Source organism: Lepisosteus platostomus, chromosome 7 (genome assembly GCF_059453375.1).
Source record: "Lepisosteus platostomus isolate fLepPlt1 chromosome 7, fLepPlt1.hap1, whole genome shotgun sequence".
Classification (NCBI taxonomy): Eukaryota; Metazoa; Chordata; class Actinopteri; order Semionotiformes; family Lepisosteidae; genus Lepisosteus; species Lepisosteus platostomus.
The window spans coordinates 36,809,945-36,835,380 of record NC_142617.1 but is presented as its reverse complement, the minus strand read 5'-3'; the positions used below and the strand labels follow the sequence as shown (position 1 = coordinate 36,835,380).

Below are 25,436 nucleotides of genomic sequence, written 5' to 3'. Positions count from 1 at the left end.
ATTAACACCAAGAGCTCATATTTACCAGAAACAATGAAGAGATACTGAGTTCTGGACTTCAATACGGTATTTTAAACTGGAGGAGTAAAATTGGCCTTACTTTAGTAGTGTGGTCAAGTCAAAACAAGTCTATTAAAAACAAACTTAGAAATAGGGATCACATAGAAAAAACAACCAGCCTTCTGTGAAGTAGTCTGGGGGTATAATAAGACAACTCCCTCACAGGAAATAAAGACTTTCTGTCTGTGTATACACAGTGAGAATGTTTCTCCATGCATTTCTCAATCAATAATAGCCTTTGCTATATACTCTGTGATAGAGATGTGAAAAGCACAGTCACAGTCATTAGATGGTTCCGTCTGTTCGAATTTTAGAGTGCACAATGCAAAATATAATATTCAAAACACAGCTGCACAAACACTTCCATTTATCAACTGGCTTCCCATTTCTTAAGGCTTTCTTGCCAAGAATCAACAACATTTATGTATGAAACAGAACGCTGAAGATTTGAAAGGCATAAAAAGTACAAAACGGCAATGAGAAATATTGTTTTGCAATTACATACTGCAGCACACTGCAACTGCCCAAAAATACTTAGCAGAAAACACGTTTAATAGCAACACACTAATTAGTGGCTTAATAAACGACAGTCTAGTGTACACCTAAAAACACGGTCACAGTAAAGGAATGTAGGCTGAACTTTCCCATGAAAAGCTGATAAGTGGTTTTGTTTTCTTCTAATTAAAATTGTTTTGAGGAACAAAGCCTTCAAATTCAAATGTAACAAACACAAAGAAAGGTCATAATATCTGGAAAATGAAACAATGAGTTCTGAGATGGCGCCTCCAATACAGTTATGTCTTCCATTTTTTGTACAAGGATGTTTTGACTACTTGACTGAGTTAATTTACCACTAAAATTATATTTAAAAAAGTTTTAATATATTCGTTGACCTGAATCAACAAGCCTAAACACAAAACCTATTTCAAATTTAAAAGTGCCAAACTTCATGAAAAATTATCTACAGTACATAGAAGTGTGCACATATGCTGTTGTGATGTGGATATATTATCTTCCACAATCCTGCTGAAAAGCCTTCTGAAAGTTGAATTCTTTAAAATGACACAAAACACTTTTATTAACATCTTTTAAAAAATCTTTTAATAAGAAAAGATGACAGATCCACTCATGACAACTATTTGACGTAAGTGCTTCATAAACAGAATTACACCAGAGCTACAGTTGTGTAAAGCAGATATGTACTGTATGGAAAATAGTGTTCTTTCAATATATGGCTCATAATATTTATATTGTAAAATCATGTCACAGATTCACTTGGCATAGTTACAATATGTCATGCCTGAGAGGAAATGTACTGTTCTGTTTCCTGCACTGTCATTCACTGCGTGAAGAACTGTGTCACAACGGAACCTTGTGCTCTTGTACCAAAGTATTGAATGTTTCACTGGAGCTACTCATGCTGTCCAAGCTAGAAAAAGCAGGCAAGAATGTTATATATATTCCCTGAGTACTGTTAAACAGCAGCAGACTCGGCCTTTCCCCCAGCGTGCAGTGCTATGGAAAAGACAACACTGGTGATCTGCTGAAGACAAAAGCGGACCTGGATAAATTATTTCAGACAATCTTACTAAACTGCTGATGGTTAAAAAATACAACAGGAAGTGTGATGCAGGCTACAAGGAGCTACTCAATAAAGTGGACAGATGACAGATTTTACATGTCCAGAGAAGACTAGGGAATTGTGAAAATGTAGTTCTGTAGGTCAAATAAACCACTGTTAGCCACCACTATTAGGGATATTTTCCAAAATTTTGGTTGGTTTGAAATAATCACAGGATTTTCTAGTAATGGCATTCACATTCAAAGATATTTTTTCCACAGGAATGTTACTAAACTGCAGTTCATTAAGAACATAAACCTCAATCAAGGTCATCCCTTCTTTCCACATAAGAATAAAGTTTCTGCTGGCTTGTTAACGTGTCTTTGGGACATTACACATATGACACTTGTCTTTTATAGAGCCTGCCACCACCTGCTCCTCTGCACCATGCCCTTGCACACACTTGTACTGAAGAAATATGCCCAAGATGTGCCAGTCTAGGAAACCATTTATCTCTCTTCCATTATCTTTGTGAACTCGGGCACAGTCTGTAGTGCTTCTTCTTGAGTCCGGGTGACGTTTGTGTTCTGAAATAAACAAATGCGAAATGTCAAGCTAGAAAATAAGTATTATTTCATATGCAGTAAAACACATATTGAAACCTTTTTTATTCTTTTCTGTACACAACACACATCAGTATAGCCGCCCAATTACCCGACCTGGCAGGTACCGATAATCTTTCATCTGACCCACCACAAGACCCATTCAGTTACTTCAAACTTTCAACTTCGCTTACAAACTATGAGAGCTCTTTGAACACACTACAAGAGTGATGGACACACAGAACAATATGGTGTATTTGGATTTTCAGAAGGCTGTTGATAAATGATTCATGCTCAAAACACAGGCAGCAGGCATTTGGGAAAAACAAGCATTTTGGATTGAGAATTGGTTTATAGATTGAAATAAGAATACAGACAAAGGGTGACTGCTCACAGTAGGGTGTTGCAATTAGTGGAGTACTTCTGTGATGTGTACTTGGACCACTGTTGTTCTTAGTTTATTCCAATGATTTTTAGATTGTTTTAAATGGTTTCAATGATTAGAGATTGATAGAATTAATTTAGTAGTTAGATTTGTACACAACACCAAAATAGAAGGATTAATAAGACACTGTTGAGGTACAAAATGGGAAAACTCTGAGCTTGAAGAGACGTGACATTAGATGTTTATGCTCATATTTATAACCTGTAGAGAGTGTGTGCATGCAATAAAAAGGCAATCAAAAAGTTATACATATATATATATTGTAACGCTTCGGGGTTCTTGTGGGCGCCCTCGCCGCTGCCGCATCAGGTCGGCGCCCCACCATCGGGGACTCGAACCCGGGCCTCCAGCGTCACTCAACAGGGACCCAGGCTCTTGAGCCAAGGGAAATCTCCCGTCACCTATTCAGAGGGAAGAGCGGTGACATCACCGCTCTGATAAGCCAGCTCTCGCAAGCAATGGAGGCCGTATGCGTTACAACAAATATGCTAGGTTATACAGTTAAAAGTATAGCATTTAAGTCAAGGGATGTTAAGTTATGCATGAAGTAAGTCGTCATTTGGAATACTAGGCATAACTTTGGTCACCTTGTTGCTTATCAATATACTGTGCTCTGGAATGAGTTTAGAAAAGAGCACCCAGCTGCATCCTTAAGCTAAAGAAACCAAAAAAGCAAACTATGAGGGGACTAGATTGAAATATGCTAAATCCTCAATAACACTGATTAGTCAACCAAGTGGACTCCTTGAGTATCAACAGCAGAATGTAAACTAGAGATAAGTGGAAAAACGGGTGGAAATGTATTTAAATCTGACAGTACTACTTTACAGGGGATTTTGGAAATATGGAAACAAATATAGGATTTCCAGTTCATTAACACATTCATAACACAGCAATCCATTTTCTAAAATGTTTCACATAGCCATATTGCTTTTCAAGTTACAATGGAGCTGGGACACGGACCAATAGCGCTTACAGGAAGCAATTCTACAAAGAAATACAACAGCACACCAAAATATAACTTTGAAGATAAAAATCCCATCACAAAAGAGACCAGCTTGGAAATCTTGGGAGATCTTTTTAAACAAACTATAATGAATGTTGCTTAAGGACTGCCTCACATTAGTATAGGTCCAGCCTGAATCCACCAAACAAAATTACAGAACAACTTATGCACATCAGGAAAAAAACTAGACAATAACACACTAAATGTCAGATCCATTGCCAAGAGGCCAGGTTGTCTGAACATGCATTGTGTAACCAGATTCCCATTTAAAGAATCGAAAAAGGAAGAAAAAAAATCTAGATGCACAGCAGGCCCTGCACATTTCTATAACCAAGGACATAGGTTTTGCTGTTATGGTAAGAAGTTGTGGAGTGACGGGGCAGGTCACTTCTGTTCTGAAGAACTTTTCACTTGTCTGGAATTAAAGGGTGGTAAATTCGGGATTGTAAACACAAACAAGAATCTAAACAGCACTAAAATGGTAAGGCATGGTAGATTCCATATTTCAATGTGGATGAAGGAAGATCAAAACAAAGCTAGAATAAATGGCTACACACTCAACATTTAACACTTTATTGGATTATGTGTTACATCAGAGCACATTGTAGCAATAATGTGAACGTACTACAAGGCAACATCTGAAATGATCCCATTGCTGAATATGGAGAACAATCAGAACCAGAGCAAACTTGGAGGTTAAGACTGGCCGTTAGAATGTTAGATGCTGAACCAGGTGATTCCTCCCTTAACACATCTAAATTGTCCTAGCATGACTGCATATTCATTAGGGCACTCCCGTGATTGCTTGGTTTACAATAGGTCATCAAGAACAAAATGTATTTCCTTGTCCTTTCTGTAATTTTCACAACATGTGCAGTTTGTAATTTGTTTAATGTGAATTTGTAAAAAGAAGTCTGAACCGTACAAACACGTGCAATCTTCAGTAGTAGATACACTGCACAATCCGCTAACAAGATTACTGATTATGTCCAACTATATGGCAACAGAAATAACTCCTTTTCATCCTGGGAAGCAGAAAAAAAGCCTCCTGGAAGTTTAATGCTATGGGAACACAATTGCTTGCAAAGTGAAAAAAAATCACTTTTTTACTTCAGCAAGTGGCAAAAAATACATCCAATGCTGTCCGCAGGATGATATACTAAAAAGGCATACTGTACAAGTGGAATATCATCTATACAGGCATCCTTCTAGATGCGACCGTTAGGAGGATCTTTTCATCTGCTTCGAAGGCACAGATACTTAGACACATCAGCTTTAGAATAACAAATGATTTCATTTTGTAAAATTTGTGTTCAAGCACCGTTTAGAATCACAAAAATAGGACCCTTAATGTGCGTTTTCCCAGCATTTGACAAGAGAGATTAAATGTCAAAATAGCCATAAAAACCTTAGGATAAATACTAAAAAAACAGCAATATTCAGAGTATTTTAGCAAGTACTGTAAATGCCAGAATAGACTTGCCAACAATTATATTCGTGCATTCCACAGTTTCAAGGATATTTGGATATTTCACTTAAAATATCTAAATTTCTGAAGTACAAACTCTGTCTAGTGATTCGTTTTAGGCTAACCCCCCCCCTCAAAAAAAAATATGATGAAGTAGCATAAAAAACAAATCATAATGTATGGGACTCCTGGCATCATTCACATTATGGGTCCAGTGTTTAATCAGTCATTTAAAATCAAAAGAAAAAGACAATACAATTCTATAACCACCAGTCTGTGGCAGGATTTAAACATCAATATGTAAAACCAAGGACTTCTCATTCCCAGATGCTTTCTAGACAGAGGGGAAATCCAGCGACACCCGATTCTCAAACAGTACTACTCAAGTACCCTGTTGCTGATGAGCAAGGGATCTTCTGAAGTTTTAGGAGAGTGGTTCTGAAGCCAAAATCGGGTGTTAAAAATATAATCATGGTCTTGTTAATATGCTAAGAAGTCTTTAAAATCCTCGTTGCTATTGTATCCAACACTCATGTATGCATTTGTTGTATTTTAGCACTGCTCCGTAAGATTTAAGCAGTTTATGAAGACTACATTGTTTAGCAAAAGAGCTTGAATGGAGGCCACTGGCTGGTCAAGATGGGTACCAGTGTGGTCACTCTGTAGGGTGAGCACCAACTGTTTTTACAGGACACAGCAGTGCATGCTACAGAAAAGTGAGATACCACTGAGAACAGTCAAGCACTTATACTTGTGAGCAATAAAACCTTAATTTTCTCTGAATAAATCATCTAAATATATTAAATCTGATTGCACATCCCTTTGCAGGACAATCTGCATTAAATTGTCAAGGTTTTTTTCCCTGCCAGCACATGAGCATGTGTTGTGTGTAGGACACATTTGCCCGTATTACTGTACATTCATTCACAGACAGTGTCAATGGTAACATTCGAGTGACTTAAAATAACATTCATTTAAAACTAAACACAACCCCCAAATTCCAAGAAATGGTAAAGCACAAAACCAGTGGAAATAACACTTTTGTCTGAAGCTTTAATACATTATTTAAGTCAAGATATGTTCCTTATTGAAACATACAGTAAGTAAAGGTTGATTTTGGCCTAATTATCAAAACTTCACATTCAACAAAATCTTTTAAAAGCAGTTTGTATGAACATACAGTACCAACATTCAAATTGATAAGGCATAGATTACTCTTTTATAGATTACTAAGGAATAGCGAATTGTCACAAACTCATGCAAATGGGTCATAAATCCATTTTGTGCGACACTGCATCACAGTTTGTCTAAGAAAGCAACAAGTTTAAGCCTTATGTTTATAATCAAAAACAACATAAAATAGAATAAAAACTTTGAATTGAATTTTTTGGTGAATAGTTTAGTTTAAATTGTTGCTTGAATAATATTTATAGAACAATAGGCCTTTTTTCCCCACTTTGATTGTATTAAAGCCCAATCCCAAACCAAATTATGGTCTATCTTAACTGTCATATTCTTCTTCAAGAACAAACAAGATTAGTCAGTTAACCAGGGATATAATTGGATAAAAGAGAAACCACTGACAGGAAACACCTGACAAATCTAAAATCACTTCATGAAGCTACAGATACAAAATAAAAAAAACACACACATTCTGTGCTTCCTTCCTTAATATTACATTTGCATGAATTTTCCATCATCACTTTTTAAAAGGTCAACGGTTGACAAAATAAAAATAAAGAACGTGACAAGCAACATTTGACGGCATGCCCATTTCACTTTGAAGTAACGGCAGGGTCAAACTTCGCTACCAATTTGTCTCTAAGCATTTCTGAGGAGAATGCGGTGTCGGTCTCTACGGGGATGATACGAATTGTGTCATGTCCTTCTACACCAGCACAGAGAGGAGGAGTGAGATGAAGCTAGGCAGAAAAGCAGGAGATTCCAGGGCGACAAGAGAGCATCTCCCTATTCAGAGCCCGACACAGTCACCAGCATCTCTGGAGCTGTCATACTGGAGCGAGGCCTTCAAGACAAAAACACAAACAGCTTCCTTCCATTGTCTGCGGCAAGGAAAACCTTTCATTTACCAATCCATGCTTAAGAGGATGATCAGACCTAGTTAACCATTACTCCTAAATGTTCTCGGAGATGGTGTACTGGGAGAAGATAAGTGTGTAACTTGTTTCCAGTTATTTCTTGGGCTCTGTGCATACACAGATTTATATGGTTACATGTCAACTAGCTTTCAAATCATTTTGGAAAACCGCTTTGTTAAACTGCTATGGAATGTTAATTAACATACCTATGATTTTGTAAAACAAATCACTTGATTTACTATACATATCTCACATTGTATTGTGCTGACTCTTATTTAAATGTAAGGTATTTTAAGTACTATAGAAGATGTGCTATATTTACACTAATATTATTCCCACTGAGTAAAGGGTATACAGTAAATTCTAAAGCTGTACAAATGGATGTACAATTTAAATTCTTACTGCACAAATAGTGCAAAATCAATAATTCGTACTGGACTTAAAAGTACTGGTACGATTATTGGTACACGTGACAGTGAATGGAGTCTTTGATTTTAACGGGAAATAAATACACTATATAAGATTCTGGCAAGATATAGCCACCATAATAGGGCACAGGTGTGAAGAGAAACAAAATTAATAACTAATGTGCTCCTCCGTTACGAAATGGGGACTTAAAAATATTAAATTCTCCTTACTAAAACTAAGTTTTTTTGACTGCCCAGGAATAAACCTTCCATGACACTGAAATGTTTCAATTGCATCTGGTTGCTTAGCAGCATAAGCCAGAGAGAGCTGGAAAGATACTCACATGCAGGCGCTTCCTGCACGGGGCTGTGGAGAGAGAGGGAGAAAAGGAGAAAAGAGAGAGAAAGACAGAGAGAGATGGAGAGGAAAGATGAAGCCCATTTACTTTCATCAGCAGAGCCAAGCACACACAGGGTGACAGAGAAAGAGAAGTTGTAGAATATGACAAAATAGTTAAAGACCTAAATCCTCTGCAATATCAGGCTCTTTAGTTATTCAAATTCTGATGCATATTAGGTGCTGCACTTCAGTAGTGGATAGAGTGGATCCCTTCCTACAGTGTATGAAAAACAAGATGGGATCCTTTGGGATGTAAAGAGCTGTATCAGTTGTGATATGTTCTCTGAACATGTAGAACATTTGCTTTTTTTTCCCCTTCACAGATTATGATATCATCTAGCTCCACATTATTATTATCAGTATATTTGGGAAAGAGCTTTTCAACTGAAATACAAGGCTAAGACTAAGATTCATGAAACAGTTCAGTCCACATGTATTACTGTACTTTAACAGATTTCTCCATTTACATTTAGATATTTTCCCTCCAGATTGTTTTTGCACACATTGCAGTAAATAAAATAAAAATGCAATAAAAATATTCAACTTGACATGTCTAAATATGCGTAAAAAACGGGAAGAATGGCCTGCTCTAACTCATTCTAAACAGGCTTCTGAGTCATTCAGGCTAGTGAAGAATAGTCAGGGAACAACTCAGTGTATTGCAGCAGAGCGTAAGAGCTAATTAACCAAAAGAATAGCAAGAAAAGCAAAAAGGGGTCACATGACTGGGGGGAAAAAAAGTCAGGAGAGCAGAACACATTGCTGTAAAAACCAGCAATGGTACAAATCCACACACAAAACGCAAAACAGTTTTTTTGCAGAAGCTGATGGAGGATTGATTCAATTGGATGGGCACTGCAAGGTAGAGAACGCAGGGGCTTAGGGGTGATTATCGAGGCTTAATCAAGGTGATTGCCATTTAACACAGTGCTGACACTAACTTGGCTTTGCTCCAGCACTGCCCCCTCTGGCGCCTCGTGGAATTGCAAGGCCTTCGGGGAGGGGGCGAGGGGTAGCCAGGGCCTGTTGCCGGCACTGTAGAGACGAGGGCGCTTGACCTGGTCGGGACTGGCCAGGGGGGTATAGCTATTCCGTCGAAGCAGGACGGCAGCAGGATTCTTCTGGATTTTGTCCTGATCGGAGATGGGGAGAAACCAGGAGCATTAAAATGCACACAAAACAGGCACAACAGCACTGCACGGGGACCCAGGTACACTGCTATTGAACACCGAGTGTTCTCGGCGGAACAGGATACGGCTTTTCCTGTACCTTCCAGCTACTACAAGCCTGGCAGTGCCAATGGAACAGCAGGGATAGCAATGAGATTGTCAGCGCAGAGCAGTTTAAACCATTCCAGCTTCTGCTATAACCCCAGGAGAGATCTGGGATGTTTCCCCAATATGACTGAGTTGAACAGCCAGGCTGCAGACTCTCTCGTGCGTCAGGTGACACACTGAGCAGATCTGAACTCGTGCTAACAGCTACACTACAGGAAATGGAGAGACGGATGTAACGGTACAAACAGAATGGCTGGAATGGCTAAACTGGGGATTTCCACTTTAAATGAAAAACCAGTCAAAAGCCTTCTGAAAGGAAGAATGCTGTCATTCAAATAGGCCAGTCCCCTGAACAAAACATGCTGTGTCAAATTTCACAGCAAAGCAATTGAGATGTCCACTGATTTTAATTGCTGTTTAAAGAAGAGTTGTACATGTTCCTCAATTACCCAGAGAAGAAAAACTGATAAAACAATGATCACCTTTCATTTATTCTATTCACTGTAATATATTGTATATTAAGGTATGTTAGAGAAGGAAAAAAAAGCATTTGAAGGACATGGAAATAATAAATCATCACTACAAAAACAAGTCAGCGTTCCCTTCACAGAAACCTGGTAGCATTGCGAAATGAAAGTGGGTGCCTGCTTTAGTCAGGTCTCTGAGGAATACAGAAAGCAAGATGTAAAGACAGGTACACAATGTCTCAACAACAAGACATGGAGTTTTAGGTTGTGTACTTAAAAACACAACCTGTACCTGTAAATCAAAAGGCACTATTTAAACTTGAATTCAGTACTAGCTTCTACAAAATAATTATAAAGTACAGTATTTGAATACAAAATGTCTACAAATAATGAACAAATGAACCAAAGGCCAACCCCAAGAAATTAAACCAAGATTGGACCATTTCTTTTCTGTTTTTTTTTCCAAAGCAGGGGTTTGGTAAAGTAATGACCGACTTTTATAAAGATTTAGCAGTGCTATAACCGTGGGACACTCTTGTAAACTTTTTAAAGGAATGTTTCTGCTCCTACACAGAGAAACTAGGGAGCATACACAAATCTGACACTCTTTACCATCGTAACTGTCGTTTTCTTTTTTTCCTGAAAATGAAAAGACGGCTCCTGTTGTACAAATCAAAAGAAACATTGAAAAAATATACAAAGACTAATAACCAAAAAACATATAAGACTTTGGTTACATAGTGCAGAATGAGTTACAGAGTGCTGGCTGATACAATGATTAATATTCAAATGTTAGTGACCTCCTCATTGCCTCCTCATAAAATATTTGCATTTCCTGAGTTTTCCATGTTTCCAGACCCATTGATTGATTTTGCTAATTAATGAGCTCTGTATATAAGGAGCTGGTTCTCCCACAGTATGAACACCACAGGTAAGTGAAGAGATATCTTCGGGGCTTGCATGCAACCCAGAGCTCCAGCATTGTGAGGCTGGAAACGCTAACCATTGAACCACTGTGCCACCCCAAGCCCCAATGTGCAACTTCAAATGTATCTCATTAATCTAAGAAATGGCTGAACCAATGAAGGCGCTCTAAAGTGACGATCTGAGCCTGAGTTGTGGACCTAATAGACTTTGGCCAGGGTTTCCCCAAATGGTGGCACACAATTGGCTACTGTGGATATGGAGGGATTATTTGGCCTCCTCTATTAGCAACACAGTAACCCCTGTGGTCTCCCAGTGCTTGTGTGTTCAATGTACTGCTAGTGAGGGACACTTCTCTCCTCCAATTAGCTTTGAACCTCTGGTATGGGGCTGTGTTGTCTGTTTGGTGTTAAAAAATTAGAGATGAGGGTGGGTCTGCCTACACTTCCTCATTCTTCCCCGTGTGCGGTTGCAGGGTTTGTAACCATGAGCCAACATGTTAGAGATTGTAAATCAAGTGGATATAACAAAAAAAACAAAAATGGTAATAAAAGTATTTCATGAATAAAAGTCCAGGTGTCACTGTGCAAGATTCTGTAATATTTGATCTGAAATTCAGGAAATGTTAGGGTTGAGATCACAAAACCTATTTCTGTGGTTTAGAGGCCTGTGTATTTACAGTAATTATGGACAGGAATAAAATAAAACTATTCTAGTCACCAAGAAAGTACTTTGGTCCTGTACAAAGTTCTAGTATTTGATACAGTTCTAATGCTTATTTGTTTGATTACTGTGCTTTTAAATTTCTTAGCAGATGAGTGGAGGCCCAAGTAGAGTGTTTTGTTTTTAGACACTAAAATGGTTTTCAGTATTTGATTTAAATTACCAATGTTGTAGTTTTATGGCTGTAAAAATCTGTAGTTCAGTCACTGCATCTGTGCATCTCTTTTTATAGTTAGAATGTAAAGTTTTATCATCATTTGGCAGTTAGGTTTTGTTTTTTAAAATCTAAGCTTTTACTTTGGATGTTATCTTTTTATGATGCCCATTTCGCCTGGAATGTCATGTTTTGATGTAGCCTTGCAGTGCTTTTGGACACATTGTTAAGGAAAATCACCAATCCCAGCTGTAGGTTACCACCATCATAACTCCTGGATATTACAGAGGCGTCAAATTCAGATTTAAATGCCCAGGGCCAGACACCATTTGCTTAGTGGATAAATAATATATCAACAAAGATGTTCAAGAATCTGGACTTACCAGAGGCTTCTCACGGTGAGTGTTCACGGCTTCCACATTCAAGTAAAACATTTCAACTTTACAGCCTGAGACGACAACAACAACAAAAAACATTTAAAAAAATCAGTACTTACGAAAAAAACACATTTTCACCAAACAACTGAAAGAGAATCCTTACTTTTCTGCGCAGAATAGTGTGGCAAGCTACCAGCTGAGGAGAGGCAGCCTACAGCAGAGCCAGCTGGGTGAGGCTTTAACACTGTGGCTCAGGTAGTCTGGTCTTGTTCATAACCTTATGCTCTTATCACAGTACTTTAGTTCATCCAGAATAGAACGACAATTCAACAGAAAAGCATGATAAGCTAGCAAAGAAAAGCAGACGGAACTACCGTCTATTGTACAATAGCACAACAGAGCCAAGGTACAGTGCCTTGCGAAAGTATTCGGCCCCCTTGAACTTTTCAACCGTTTGCCACATTTCAGGCTTCAAACATAAAGATATAAATTTTTTATTTTATGTGAAGAATCACCAACAAGTGGGACACAATTGTGAAGTGGAACGAAATCTATTGGATTTTTGAAACTTTTTTAACTAATAAAAAAATGAAAAGTGGGGCGTGCAAAATTATTCGGCCCCCTTGCGTTAATACTTTGTAGAGCCACCTTTTGCTGCGATTACAGCTGCAAGTCGCTTGGGGTATGTCTCTATCAGTTTTGCACATCGAGAGACTGAAATTCTTGCCCATTCTTCCTTGCAAAACAGCTCGAGCTCAGTGAGGTTGGATGGAGAGCGTTTGTGAACAGCAGTTTTCAGCTCTTTCCACAGATTCTCGATTGGATTCAGGTCTGGACTTTGACTTGGCCATTCAAACACCTGGATACGTTTATTTGTGAACCATTCCTTTGTAGATTTTGCTGTATGTTTGGGATCATTGTCTTGTTGGAAGATAAATCTCCGTCCCAGTTTCAGGTCTTTTGCAGACTCCAACAGGTTTTCATCCAGAATGGTCCTGTATTTGGCTGCATCCATCTTCCCCTCAATTTTAACCATCTTCCCTGTCCCTGCTGAAGAAAAGCAGGCCCAAACCATGATGCTGCCACCACCATGTTTGACAGTGGGGATGGTGTGTTGAGGGTGATGAGCTGTGTTGCTTTTACGCCAAACATATCGTTTTGCATTGTGGCCAAAAAGTTCGATTTTGGTTTCATCTGACCAGAGCACCTTCTTCCACATGTTTGGGGTGTCTCCCAGGTGGCTTGTGGCAAACTTTAGACGAGACTTTTTATGGATATCTTTGAGAAATGGCTTTCTTCTTGCCACTCTTCCATAAAGGCCAGATTTGTGCAGTGTAAGACTGATTGTTGTCCTATGGACAGACTCTCCCACCTCAGCTGTAGTTCTCTGCAGTTCATCCAGAGTGATCATGGGCCTCTTGGCTGCATCTCTGATCAGTCTTCTCCTTGTCTGAGCTGAAAGTTTAGAGGGACGGCCAGGTCTTGGTAGATTTGCAGTGGTCTGATACTCCTTCCATTTCAAGATGATCGCTTGCACAGTGCTCCTTGGGATGTTTGAAGCTTGGGAAATCTTTTTGTATCCAAATCCGGCTTTAAACTTCTCCACAACAGTATTACGGACCTGCCTGGTGTGTTCCTTGGTCTTCATGATGCTCTCTGCGCTTTCAACAGAACCTTGAGACTATCACAGAGCAGGTGCATTTATACAGAGACTTGATTACACACAGGTGGATTCTATTTATCACCATCAGTCATTTAGGACAACATTGGATCATTCAGAGATCCTCGCTGAACTTCTGGAGTGAGTTTGCTGCACTGAAAGTAAAGGGGCCGAATAATTTTGCACGCCCCACTTTTCATTTTTTTATTAGTTAAAAAAGTTTCAAAAATCCAATAGATTTCGTTCCACTTCACAATTGTGTCCCACTTGTTGGTGATTCTTCACATAAAATAAAAAATTTATATCTTTATGTTTGAAGCCTGAAATGTGGCAAAAGGTTGAAAAGTTCAAGGGGGCCGAATACTTTCGCAAGGCACTGTATCTGCAATAGTACTAAGAAATTTCCACAGATATTAACCAGCTTAATTTGGACAACTGTTTTATTTTACTTTTGTCCCCCCCCCCCCACAGGCATGATTTTTATGGATGTACTGCAGCTCGCACACTGATAACCCAACATCTTGATCTTTCTAAACTCCTCTTAACAGGATTACTTAAAGTTGCCCACTTGTTTTTTTTTTCTCATCTAATGCATATCTATCTCTTATTTGTTAATTGATTCATGTTGTGACAATTTTGTGTATTGCGTTTTGGCTGTTACTTGCCTGCAAAGCACATTTCCCATCTGGGACAATACAGGAAGTAAGCAGGGCAAGCTAGCAGACCATGACACCAAGCAAGCTCATTCATTAGAAAGGGATGGCGAACCAGAGAAAAAGGGCAGCCTGATCTAAGAGCATGCTGGCAAAAGAGGGTGATAAACTGTCAGAAGGGCACAGTAATGCGAAAGCATGTCCGTTCTTCTAGGACAAGAGGGTACGATGGTTCACACAGAGTCCAGCTGGGACATCTTACCATAGGCAACAGGTGACAATTTGAGAACGGTGTGAAGAGGACACCTGAGGTAAGGCAGGTCATCTGAAAACCGTTTGACAAAGTGTTAATAAAAAGACTGGCCATCAATAGACACTATCGCACATAAAAACACTGTAGTAACTGATGTTATCTCTGTACCAGGATTGCTTCGCTAGTTCCTGCAAGATGAGAGCACTGTTTCGTTTTTCAATCTACAGTACTAATAGTTAAATTATTTTATTGTTTGTTTTTTTTGTTTGGCCAGGGAAACAAATCACTGCGTGTGCATAATTGTAATATGTCATTTATAGCTCAACCACTTTCATAAGAGGATTATCTTATTTATGGTGTGCATATGGAAACAGTCTGTGTGACCACTGAGTTCTGGGTCTGGGAGGAGTTTCTCGTTCAATGACGACCTATAATAGTGGAATTTCTGAGTCACCACGTGGGCTATAAATTGAAGATTACAAGAAGTAAGGAAAACCAAGGATCAGCCCACACTCTGCTGATGGACAACAGCCTGTTAAGTCCTTTTGCTCACAAGCTATAACAATAGCTAAATGACAGGACTAAAGTACTGTATATAACCTCAATTTCAAGGAAAACAAAAAAAGCTATATGGAGAACGTGCACAGAGACCAAGAGAATGAATATAACAAAGCAGGGTTTGTTGAATCATTTAGACCCGGCTATATAAATGGTTGAAAATGTTAAGTCATTTTGAAGAAAAGGGTCAGCCAATTAATTTAGCAATAATAATAGTAATTATGTTTTGTTGCCCAACTCAGTAGCTCCACTTTTGCTAAAAAAAAAAGAAAAGAAGAAATACTAGCTGACCTTAAAAGGGAACTGTTACCTTCTATACGTCAGTTTAATTAAAATATTTTAAAATAATTTTAAAATAATATAGCAGCAAAGTTCACTTGGTCTAAAGCACTTATAACTGTAAGGCTGTTTTTACATTACAGGGTTATACAGTAGTTAATCAGCAATGATTAGTGCATTTTAAACCTCAGTGAAACTACCACTTATACGGTAAAGTGTAAACCTCCAATTTACTGTACATCCAAGTTGAGATGATGTTTCAATTTTTGCGTAGCACCACAATGCTGTTATTTGTCTGTGATTCAGAACGAGGCGACAAAACTTCACAAAAGTAGCCCTATTACATTGTAAAAGTGCTTTGGGATGGCGATGTGATGAATGCCGTCGAGTCACGTATCGACTCATGGACAGTTCCCCAGTAACTATCCATAGAGTTTTCATGGCAAGATACGGAAGTAGATTGCCAGGCCTTTCTTCCGCGTAGACAGTGCGAGTATTGTTCCCGTTGTCACAGAAATGTGATCCTCCACCGCCAACAGTGCCCCATACTGCTGCTGCCCAGTCTGGGTTATTAGAGAACCTGGCGCCCGACGTGGGACATGAACCCACTACCCTGAGATTATGAGTCTTATGCTTTAGCAACTGAGCTAGTCGGGGCATAAAAGTGCTTTAGACTGTGAATTTTGCTACCATATTAATTTAAAATGTTTTCATGAAACTGACACTTACAAGATGACATGTTTTTAGATACTGTAGATAAAGTATTGCAAAAAAAAATAGCAACCTGCCAACCAACTAAAATACCCTCATATTCATTTCAGTTTTACAAAAGTGCTCTATCATTTACATTTGTGGTTATTTTACGGTAAATCAAAATCTAAACATCTAAAAGAAAAATTCCAGCAGGACTTACAGTATATTATTGCAGTACTTGCTGTGCCATAGCCTGTACCGTTGCCTGAACAGCTGATTTGAATAAGTGGAATTGAATTGAATTCAACATAGACTTCCGGATGTTTTTTCAGACAAATACCATTTACTTGTAAACTCAGCATACAGATCACTTTCTGGGGTGAAATATCTGCTTGTTTGTCGTACTTATTCGATTGTACGTGATGATGAACCTGGGATCAACATCAGTGTCAACTGAATATCCCTTAGAAAAGGAAATGGTCTTATTTTCTGCTGATCTGATTCTCTGTTCTGTGCGTGTCCACTATGTTTTGAACAGCCAAATGCTAGACAGTGAGGCATCGTTTAAAACATAAACAGTTGGAAGAAAAAGTCTGCGATGTGTTCAGTATTGACAAAGGAAGTACAATTGTTTGTGTGTTATTACTTTAAGCAGATGGTGTTTGTCTATTATTGTGACTTGTTGAAGATCAGACCACAATTTTATGAGTAATGCAGAAATCCAGGTAATTCCAAGGGGATCATAAACTTTTTCTTGCAACTGTACGCAAGTTCAAAACCATAAAAAAACGATTAATGGTGTTGAGAGACCATGTTTCTCGTTTGTTTACAGTGACCACTGAGCAGGAAGAGCGGCATTTACATCCCAATCTGCAAGAACTCTCACTCTCACCCGTTTCTCATCTGCATGCGACAGCACGGCAAACCATACAGTACTTTCACAAGGTTCACGATTTTGCACCCGATTTGAAAATCTGTAATAATCGTGATGAATTTGCGATGAAGAGCTCTAATAACCAGTCTGAGAAATTGAGACAGCAGTTCCCCCTTTAAAGTGCTGTTTCTCTAAAACGATAGGAACATTTCTCTCAGTCAATAACAGGAGAGACAAAGACCTGCCTTAGCTATTCACTCACTTTTCCACCCATCTCACCATTTGTAATGGGGCTACAAAATGACATTCTTTTCGTAGGGCCTGAGGCTAGACTGAGAGTGACGGTCAGCAGACTTCTGCGGCGGGGATGTACAGTACCAGCACTCTTGTCCAGGAAGTAGGCCAGCAGGCAGCGCATGACAGCCTGGTGGCAGATGACCATCACGTTTCCCTGTCGCTCCAGTTCCATGATGACCGGCTCTAGGCGCTGGACCAGGTCCTGGTACGACTGTGGAAAGAGGAAACTCACCTATGCGCTGGCTGCACATCTTGTGGAAGCCCAGAGGGCCTTTTCAGTCAACTACGTCAGGTGTAAATTTACCTCGCCTCTGATCCTGGCTTACATACTATAGGGGTGCAGCTCTGCTCTGCCCCTGCTGGGATTCAATCAGCAGAGCCACACTGCACTACACCCTCAACAGTGGCAAACTCTCCTACAACAAAGGACTCGGTCTTCTACCTTTCTAGGTCTCTCTCCCCCCCCCCCTACACCTCTGCAGCAGGAGAATTCTGGACTGAGATACTGAGCTGTGTTACACCCACACATCATGCTTATTATTCGGAATGACTAATAGCAAACTGGATATGTGTGGGGCAGAATGTCAGCAAAATTTGCTTGGCTCAGTACAAATGTATTCTGCTAATATTAAGCCAATCTAGGAGCTATTTTTATGTATGCACTGGTGGACAGTTTTCCCCAAAGACGAAGCCCTCTAGGGAGGTCCCTCAAACAACATTTTGGCTTTCCAGAGTGGGTCACTGCCTTCCAACTGCCTACTGTCGCTCCATCTCTGACTCTTGCATTTTTAACCTTTAAATTTTAAAAGCTGTAACAATTATGCATAACATGCAAAATGCATAACCATAATTTTCTAATTACAGTTTGGATTCACGTTTGGCTTTTATAGATGAAGCGATCCAAGTAAATGGGGCATCTTGCTCTTATTTGGTGATTTCTGCAAAGGACTCGTTTAAACTGAAAGAACACAAGATTTGGATAAACACCTACTAAAAGGGCTTTTTATTTTAGGCACTTCACCTCCCAGGGTCCTGGAGATTGTGCTGGAGAAGTATTGTTACATAAAGGTATCCAATTCTTTGCCATACCTCTCCTCCAGGGTAGCGATAGTGGTACTTGTCCTGGTCCCTGAGGGCAAATTCCTCTGGGTACGTGTCCTGGATCATCTTGTAGGTCATCTCTTCACACACCCCCTGAGTAGGAGACACACAAAGGGTCCCTTCCAATCTCCCACATAACAGCAGTGCATTGTTTAATGCCAAGTGACGGATATGTCAAAAAAAATCCCCATTTAACGATAAGCATGGATATCAAATTACCCCCTTCCACCCCCCTAAAAAGACGAAACATTTGCCTATGCTGCTCTTCAGGATAAAAAAAAACGTCTGCTTTGTTGTTTCTTAAAATCACAAAGATTCCAAGTCATACAGATGAATTCCAGATGCTGTTTTTTTTAGAGTCACGCTCACGTCTTCCAACAGGCTAGGACTGAGCGCCCTGGGGCATCCTTCCAAGGTCTTCGAAACTATTTGCAGCTTCTTTAATTTACTACAAAATCTGTCCTTGTGAAAGCAGAAGCTTTTTTATATCTTTGACACCTATGAATCTACAGTTGGCCCTTCAGGTTTGTAGTACGACTTGAGAGCACCGGTGGTTGGGAGCGAGCTGTGCGTTACTCGTCCTCAATTCGATCTCTGAGAGGGGGTTAACAGGCGAGTGGTCCGGGGTGTAACTGCTGTGACTGGACACAGAATTGTGGGAGAAGCAGGAATCCTCCCCCAGCTTCCCTCTGATTAACACTGCCCCTCATCTCAAGCCAGACCAGAAACCAAATTATTACTCCAGGTCAAAGTGTTAGAGCTAAAAGCTCACTCAAGCCTAACATATATTATAGGCTAGAAAACAATATTAACCATTCTTTAAAAATCTAAATATATTGTGAGCAGACATCAATGGCATAGAATTAATTTTACATTGGAGGTAAATTAGTTTCCCTTATGCTACCAAATTAATTCCAAGACTTCCTCCATTTTAGCCATTGGCACCCTCTTGTGTTTTGTGGTGGTACTGCTGGGATTGACACATTCCCTCTTATTACTTTTGCTTCATATTGCTTCTTTCTAAAAGCGCCGTCTTTCGGAGCACAGGTATATACTGGCAAACACCATGCGTCTAATTAATTATGCTTGCAGGGTTATCTAAAGCAGATAATGCGAATTCCTTGTTCAGACCCCTGAGCATGTCCAAGCTGCTCACTCACTGCGTCAATCTCGTTGAGGATCTTCCACTGCTCGTACGGCACACCCAGCTCCTCCGCAGTCTGGATAGTTCTTCGCAGCTGGCTGGTCCACACTTTCAGGTCCGACAGCTTCTGCTCCTCGATGAACTCCCGCAGCGCTTTGGCAAACTGAGAAAGAGGAAACGGTTAGCACATAAAACAGAGGAGCCGAGCTTCAGCACCCGAGTTTCTGGAGCAAAATCTACAGGAAAAGACAAGGCATGACAGAGTCGAATGCTCAGGAAGGAAACTGCATACAACAGTGACATTGAAACACTGGAAACTTAATTATTTAGCTTATTGTATAATTCATAGATGGGCGGAGCGGTGGCACTGTGGCTAAAGATCTGCGCCTGTGGCTGGAAGGCCCTTAACCCCAGCTGCGCTGTACAATGGCAGAGTCTGCGCTCTGACCCCAAGCTTCTCTCCCCGTCTGTGTGCGAAAAGACCAATTCCGAATGCAAACAAACGTACTTTTTTTGCATTAGGAATTGGTCATGTGTAATAGGAATTGTAAATGGGTAATAAAGTTATCTTAATCTTATCTTAAATCATTAACGCTCTGAACAACACTGCGCCACCTTATTTACCAATGTAACAAAATGCTTTATTCAGATGAGCTATTTACTTCATTTGAAAAATGCAAATCCATTTCACTTTCTATTACATTATATTTATGGCTTAAAGATGACCAATTCAATTGAAGTAAACAGACCTCAGCTACGCTGTAGCAAATGTTAAAAGTACAGGGCACTTGTAGAAGCGATTTTAATCACAGTTTCCATTCTTCTGCACGGTTCGACTCGAAGCCGTTAAAACAGATGTGCGCAGCTTACTGGGCTGCTGTGAAATTTCACGGTGGAGATTAATCCTCACGGTCCCGTTTGCCTGGTAGTGCCGCTGCCTCTCCAGCGGTCTCACCTGCCTGCCCCCGGCCGACAGCTCGGAGTCGCCCCCGATGCGGCCCTGCATGTTGTGGTCCGTCTCCCCGTGCCGGCACAGGTAGATGGTGCGCTGATGCACGTGGATGTTCATGAGGTAGTAGACGATTTTGCTCTGGATGTAGTCCTGCACTCTGTTTACTAAGAAGCGGCGTCCGACATTTATCACTTTAATGAAGGACAGGTCTCTGATGATAAATACACAGACACCAACCAGTAATTAGCAACGAAAATTAAAGTAAGAAAATGCACGACGGGGCAGAGGGAAAAATGTTGATTTCAACTCTGAGGAACAAGAAAGGTGTATTTGGATTTCTAATCTTCAAGCATCTCCTCCCCAGTGGTTTATGGCTGTAACGGAGCTAAACTGAAGCATTAAAACACAACCATAATTTTGTTCAGTTGAATCGTTGTTTCGAGTGCCTTACACAATGGAATATTCGACGCTTTTTTATTTTGAGGCAAACTCAAAATGCGCAATCGTTTCAGAGCAGAAAACTACGCAAAATAATTAGTTAATTTATAAATTAGGCGTTTAATTAATATCCGATGGAACAAAAACCAGGGGGCAATTGAATCTTAGTGAACTATTTGGGAAAACCCTGGTGTGGTCGGTGAGCTTACTGAGAGTGCAGGAACGCTTATACTATGTCTCCCTCTAGTGGCAAATATTTGTATGAATCAGTTCACTGCGCAATTAATCAAGACCTTCCAGTTCCCCTGGTTGTCCAGAGCTGAAGATGTAGTCTGGTTTCAATTCCTATAGTGCTCTTAATTACTGAGGCTTATGAAACCTGTAATTCTAGGATAGGATTGCATTTAGGCTCTTAAACAGAAGAATAAGTTTTGAAATTAGCACAAATGCTGGGTTGTATTGTGTTGCATGTTGAGTCTTAGAACTGTTCTTAGGATTACCGTTTCAATGTCTGAGTAGAAACAAACCAAATGTATGGATATTGTGGGAGTATTTGAAACAGTGTCATTCTTCTGTTTGTACTCTAATAACAAGGCACAGATTTGTTTAGAAAGGAGTACAGAGATAATTCTAATCCATTAAAAGGACAGACTAAACATTTCTGTTTGCTGATGTGTCAGTAACACATTTTGCACACAATTTCTTACCGACATGAAGAAATGAAAACATAAAAGATAAAATAATTATTAAATGACATGTTAAATGAGAGAAAATAATTAAGGGTAGTTTAAATTAAAACAGAAGACAGTGGGTTCTCTAGAAAGTATCATATACAGTGCCTTGCGAAAGTATTCGGCCCCCTTGAACTTTTCAACCTTTTGCCACATTTCAGGCTTCAAACATAAAGATATAAATTTTTTATTTTATGTGAAGAATCACCAACAAGTGGGACACAATTGTGAAGTGGAATGAAATCTATTGGATTTTTGAAACTTTTTTAACTAATAAAAAAATGAAAAGTGGGGCGTGCAAAATTATTCGGCCCCTTTACTTTCAGTGCAGCAAACTCACTCCAGAAGTTCAGCGAGGATCTCTGAATGATCCAATGTTGTCCTAAATGACTGATGGTGATAAATAGAATCCACCTGTGTGTAATCAAGTCTCTGTATAAATGCACCTGCTCTGTGATAGTCTCAAGGTTCTGTTGAAAGCGCAGAGAGCATCATGAAGACCAAGGAACACACCAGGCAGGTCCGTAATACTGTTGTGGAGAAGTTTAAAGCCGGATTTGGATACAAAAAGATTTCCCAAGCTTCAAACATCCCAAGGAGCACTGTGCAAGCGATCATCTTGAAATGGAAGGAGTATCAGACCACTGCAAATCTACCAAGACCTGGCCGTCCCTCTAAACTTTCAGCTCAGACAAGGAGAAGACTGATCAGAGATGCAGCCAAGAGGCCCATGATCACTCTGGATGAACTGCAGAGAACTACAGCTGAGGTGGGAGAGTCTGTCCATAGGACAACAATCAGTCTTACACTGCACAAATCTGGCCTTTATGGAAGAGTGGCAAGAAGAAAGCCATTTCTCAAAGATATCCATAAAAAGTCTCGTCTAAAGTTTGCCACAAGCCACCTGGGAGACACCCCAAACATGTGGAAGAAGGTGCTCTGGTCAGATGAAACCAAAATCGAACTTTTTGGCCACAATGCAAAACGATATGTTTGGCGTAAAAGCAACACAGCTCATCACCCTCAACACACCATCCCCACTGTCAAACATGGTGGTGGCAGCATCATGGTTTGGGCCTGCTTTTCTTCAGCAGGGACAGGGAAGATGGTTAAAATTGAGGGGAAGATGGATACAGCCAAATACAGGACCATTCTGGATGAAAACCTGTTGGAGTCTGCAAAAGACCTGAAACTGGGACGGAGATTTATCTTCCAACAAGACAATGATCCCAAACATACAGCAAAATCTACAAAGGAATGGTTCACAAATAAACGTATCCAGGTGTTTGAATGGCCAAGTCAAAGTCCAGACCTGAATCCAATCGAGAATCTGTGGAAAGAGCTGAAAACTGCTGTTCACAAATGCTCTCCATCCAACCTCACTGAGCTCGAGCTGTTTTGCAATAAGAATGGGCAAGAATTTCAGTCTCTCGATGTGCAAAACTGATAGAGACATACCCCAAGCGACTTGCAGCTGTAATCGCAGCAAAAGGTGGCTCTACAAAGTATTAACGCAAGGGGGCCGAATAATTTTGCACGCCCCACTTTTCATTTTTTTATTAGTTAAAAAAGTTTCAAAAATCCAATAGATTTCGTTCCACTTCACAATTGTGTCCCACTTGTTGGTGATTCTTCACATAAAATAAAAAATTTATATCTTTATGTTTGAAGCCTGAAATGTGGCAAAAGGTTGAAAAGTTCAAGGGGGCCGAATACTTTCGCAAGGCACTGTATACTGTAAACACAAGTGCCATGTTAATATACAATACCTTATTCTGGTAGGCAGAGAGGTACAAATATACCAGAGTGCAATTTGAGGAAAATGAATTATTTACTGTATAATAAAGAATAATAAAGCAAGAATAACTCATTAAAAACTTCTCATCTGTATTAACTTACTTGTCATATTCATCTGGATCCAAAGGCTGGTATGTAACTTCATAGCACTCAATTCTTTTCAGGAAATCATCCATTACGCACTCCCTGTGTCTTTCTGGGTAGTCTGGACTGGACACCTTCACCTCCTGTTGATGAAAAAGAATAAGAGAACAATTTGAATAAGAGGAACAACTTCAGAACATGATGCAACCAGGTTGGTGTCCACTGATAATTGGGTATCAGTACACAGGGGGTCACATTGCACAGAATAAATTGCATCCATGGTAGACATGTTGTCAAAAAACAGAAAGCGATACAAAAAGGCTGTGTTTAAGAACAAGGAAATCACACATCCAGAATAAAACATATATAACACATATACAGACTATTTTATTCACCAGCTGGTGAATAATTAAAAAAACAGCAAATGATCAAGCTTGCTCCGATTAAGAGTGGGGAAGCAATTGATCTCAGTTTTTGTATAACGACAATTGCTTTGTAGAGAACCTACCAAAATGTTAGCAGCAATGACATCTGGATCATCACAGACTGACTCCACAAAAAACACCTGAAAGAAAAAAAGCCCACTCTGCATTAGTTATAGTACATTACTTCCAACAGGATTAGAGATTACTAACTGATCCAGTACAGCTCTTTACTGTACAAGTGCTAGACGGTTGTTAGAGATATGTGCAAGTTCCAAATATAGCATGTTGAAAGCACAGGCTGCAGTAAAATAAAGAAAAAAGGCAAAAATATAGCAAAAACATAATGTGAAAAAGGAAAGTACCTGATAAATATATTGTAAAACCTTAAGAAAAAAAAACTGGGAAAACAAAAATAGTTGGAATTTTATGTTTGAACTGTTCCCTGGTTACAGCTGCCCGAGTCTTGCACAACCACAGCCTGCAGCACCAGATGTGCACATCATGAAGGATTTCTGTGCAAGACAAGACTGGAAACTCCCGCCTCAGCGTTTACCTTGTACGCGTTTTGTTTCACAAAACCGAGGATGAGATCTCTTCTTTCCCTGGTTGTGTTTGTAGCATCAAACACCTAAAGGAAATGAAATTTCCTTTATATTTCACATCAGGTAAATAAAGAGCACAGTGTTGTGTATTTATGGTAAATTTTACAGTTTGGGGGTAGCACTCAATAGCAGCAGAAATGAAAGACCTTGATGCTTCTCTAAAGCATGTAAAAGTCATGGATAGAATGACACTCTTCCTAAATTCCCTAATCCTGTGCTTAAGGCTTTGTGATGTGGGATATATTCTCTCGGTCCTACAGTACTGGATCCCTGGTGCCCACAGATAAATGGTTCTGAGCTTAACGGTGCGTTTGTTGTGGGCTGAGATGTCTTACCGCAATCTGTCCTCCTTCCTCGTTTAAATATGACTTAACATCCTGAAGAGCTACCAAGGCACACTGCCTGTGATGAAGAAGGAAAAGCTGTTATTTGATGCAACCAGTGACCGTTATTAGAGTCAAACCTTTTCCTGCAATGCAGTCACTCTTTACACAACTAGCTGTCTGAAAATAATTATTTTTAAAGGTAATTTGACCCTCAAGCATTTGTCACAACTTTGTGCAATTCACCTCTAAAGTTAAGGGTAGCAGACATGAAGTATTAGGGTAGAAATAAAATCAGATAGTGAAATGATCTTTGATTTCTGAACAAAATCACTTTGGCCATCATGGATGAAATGTTTTACCAGCCAGTTTGACTCCTTTACTTGAGTGCAAACGAATTATACGATAGTCAATACCACCTGACATCTCCAGTCATTATATTATAACAGTAGTTAAAATCTAGCATCCTACCACCTTCAGCATTCTGTAAAAAATCACTTATCACTTTGCCTACATACAGGGACATTTCCAAGATTGTTTTTCTTTGAAGAGAAGGAATAGTTTTTTCTGTATAAGCAAGAACATATACAAATGTTTCTGTT

At 39.6% G+C, this 25,436-nt stretch overlaps 1 protein-coding gene across 6 annotated transcripts in view; it reads right to left on the bottom strand.

Annotated features, from left to right (window-relative positions):
* Window positions 1–1,133: 1,133 nt before the first annotated feature.
* The window catches only part of pfkfb2b (6-phosphofructo-2-kinase/fructose-2,6-biphosphatase 2b), a 35,872-nt gene continuing 11,569 nt past the window's right edge, over window positions 1,134–25,436 (bottom strand). For 3 of the 6 annotated variants that reach the window (XM_088640111.1, XM_088640108.1, XM_088640107.1), the window contains 13 exons: window positions 24,847–24,913; window positions 24,463–24,537; window positions 23,993–24,049; window positions 23,503–23,627; window positions 20,438–20,645; window positions 19,499–19,645; window positions 18,327–18,431; window positions 17,319–17,448; window positions 14,546–14,608; window positions 11,977–12,041; window positions 8,990–9,181; window positions 7,993–8,015; window positions 4,234–7,168 (listed from right to left, as the gene is read on the bottom strand). In XM_088640111.1, the coding sequence (XP_088496237.1) occupies window positions 7,111–7,168; window positions 7,993–8,015; window positions 8,990–9,181; window positions 11,977–12,041; window positions 14,546–14,608; window positions 17,319–17,448; window positions 18,327–18,431; window positions 19,499–19,645; window positions 20,438–20,645; window positions 23,503–23,627; window positions 23,993–24,049; window positions 24,463–24,537; window positions 24,847–24,913 (1,315 nt within the window). In that variant the 3' untranslated portion in view covers window positions 4,234–7,110. Of the gene's footprint in view, window positions 2,209–4,233; window positions 7,169–7,992; window positions 8,016–8,989; window positions 9,182–11,976; window positions 12,042–14,545; window positions 14,609–17,318; window positions 17,449–18,326; window positions 18,432–19,498; window positions 19,646–20,437; window positions 20,646–23,502; window positions 23,628–23,992; window positions 24,050–24,462; window positions 24,538–24,846; window positions 24,914–25,436 lie in introns of those variants that run through there. The other 3 variants (XM_088640109.1, XM_088640110.1, XM_088640112.1) reach the window with 3 other exon arrangements.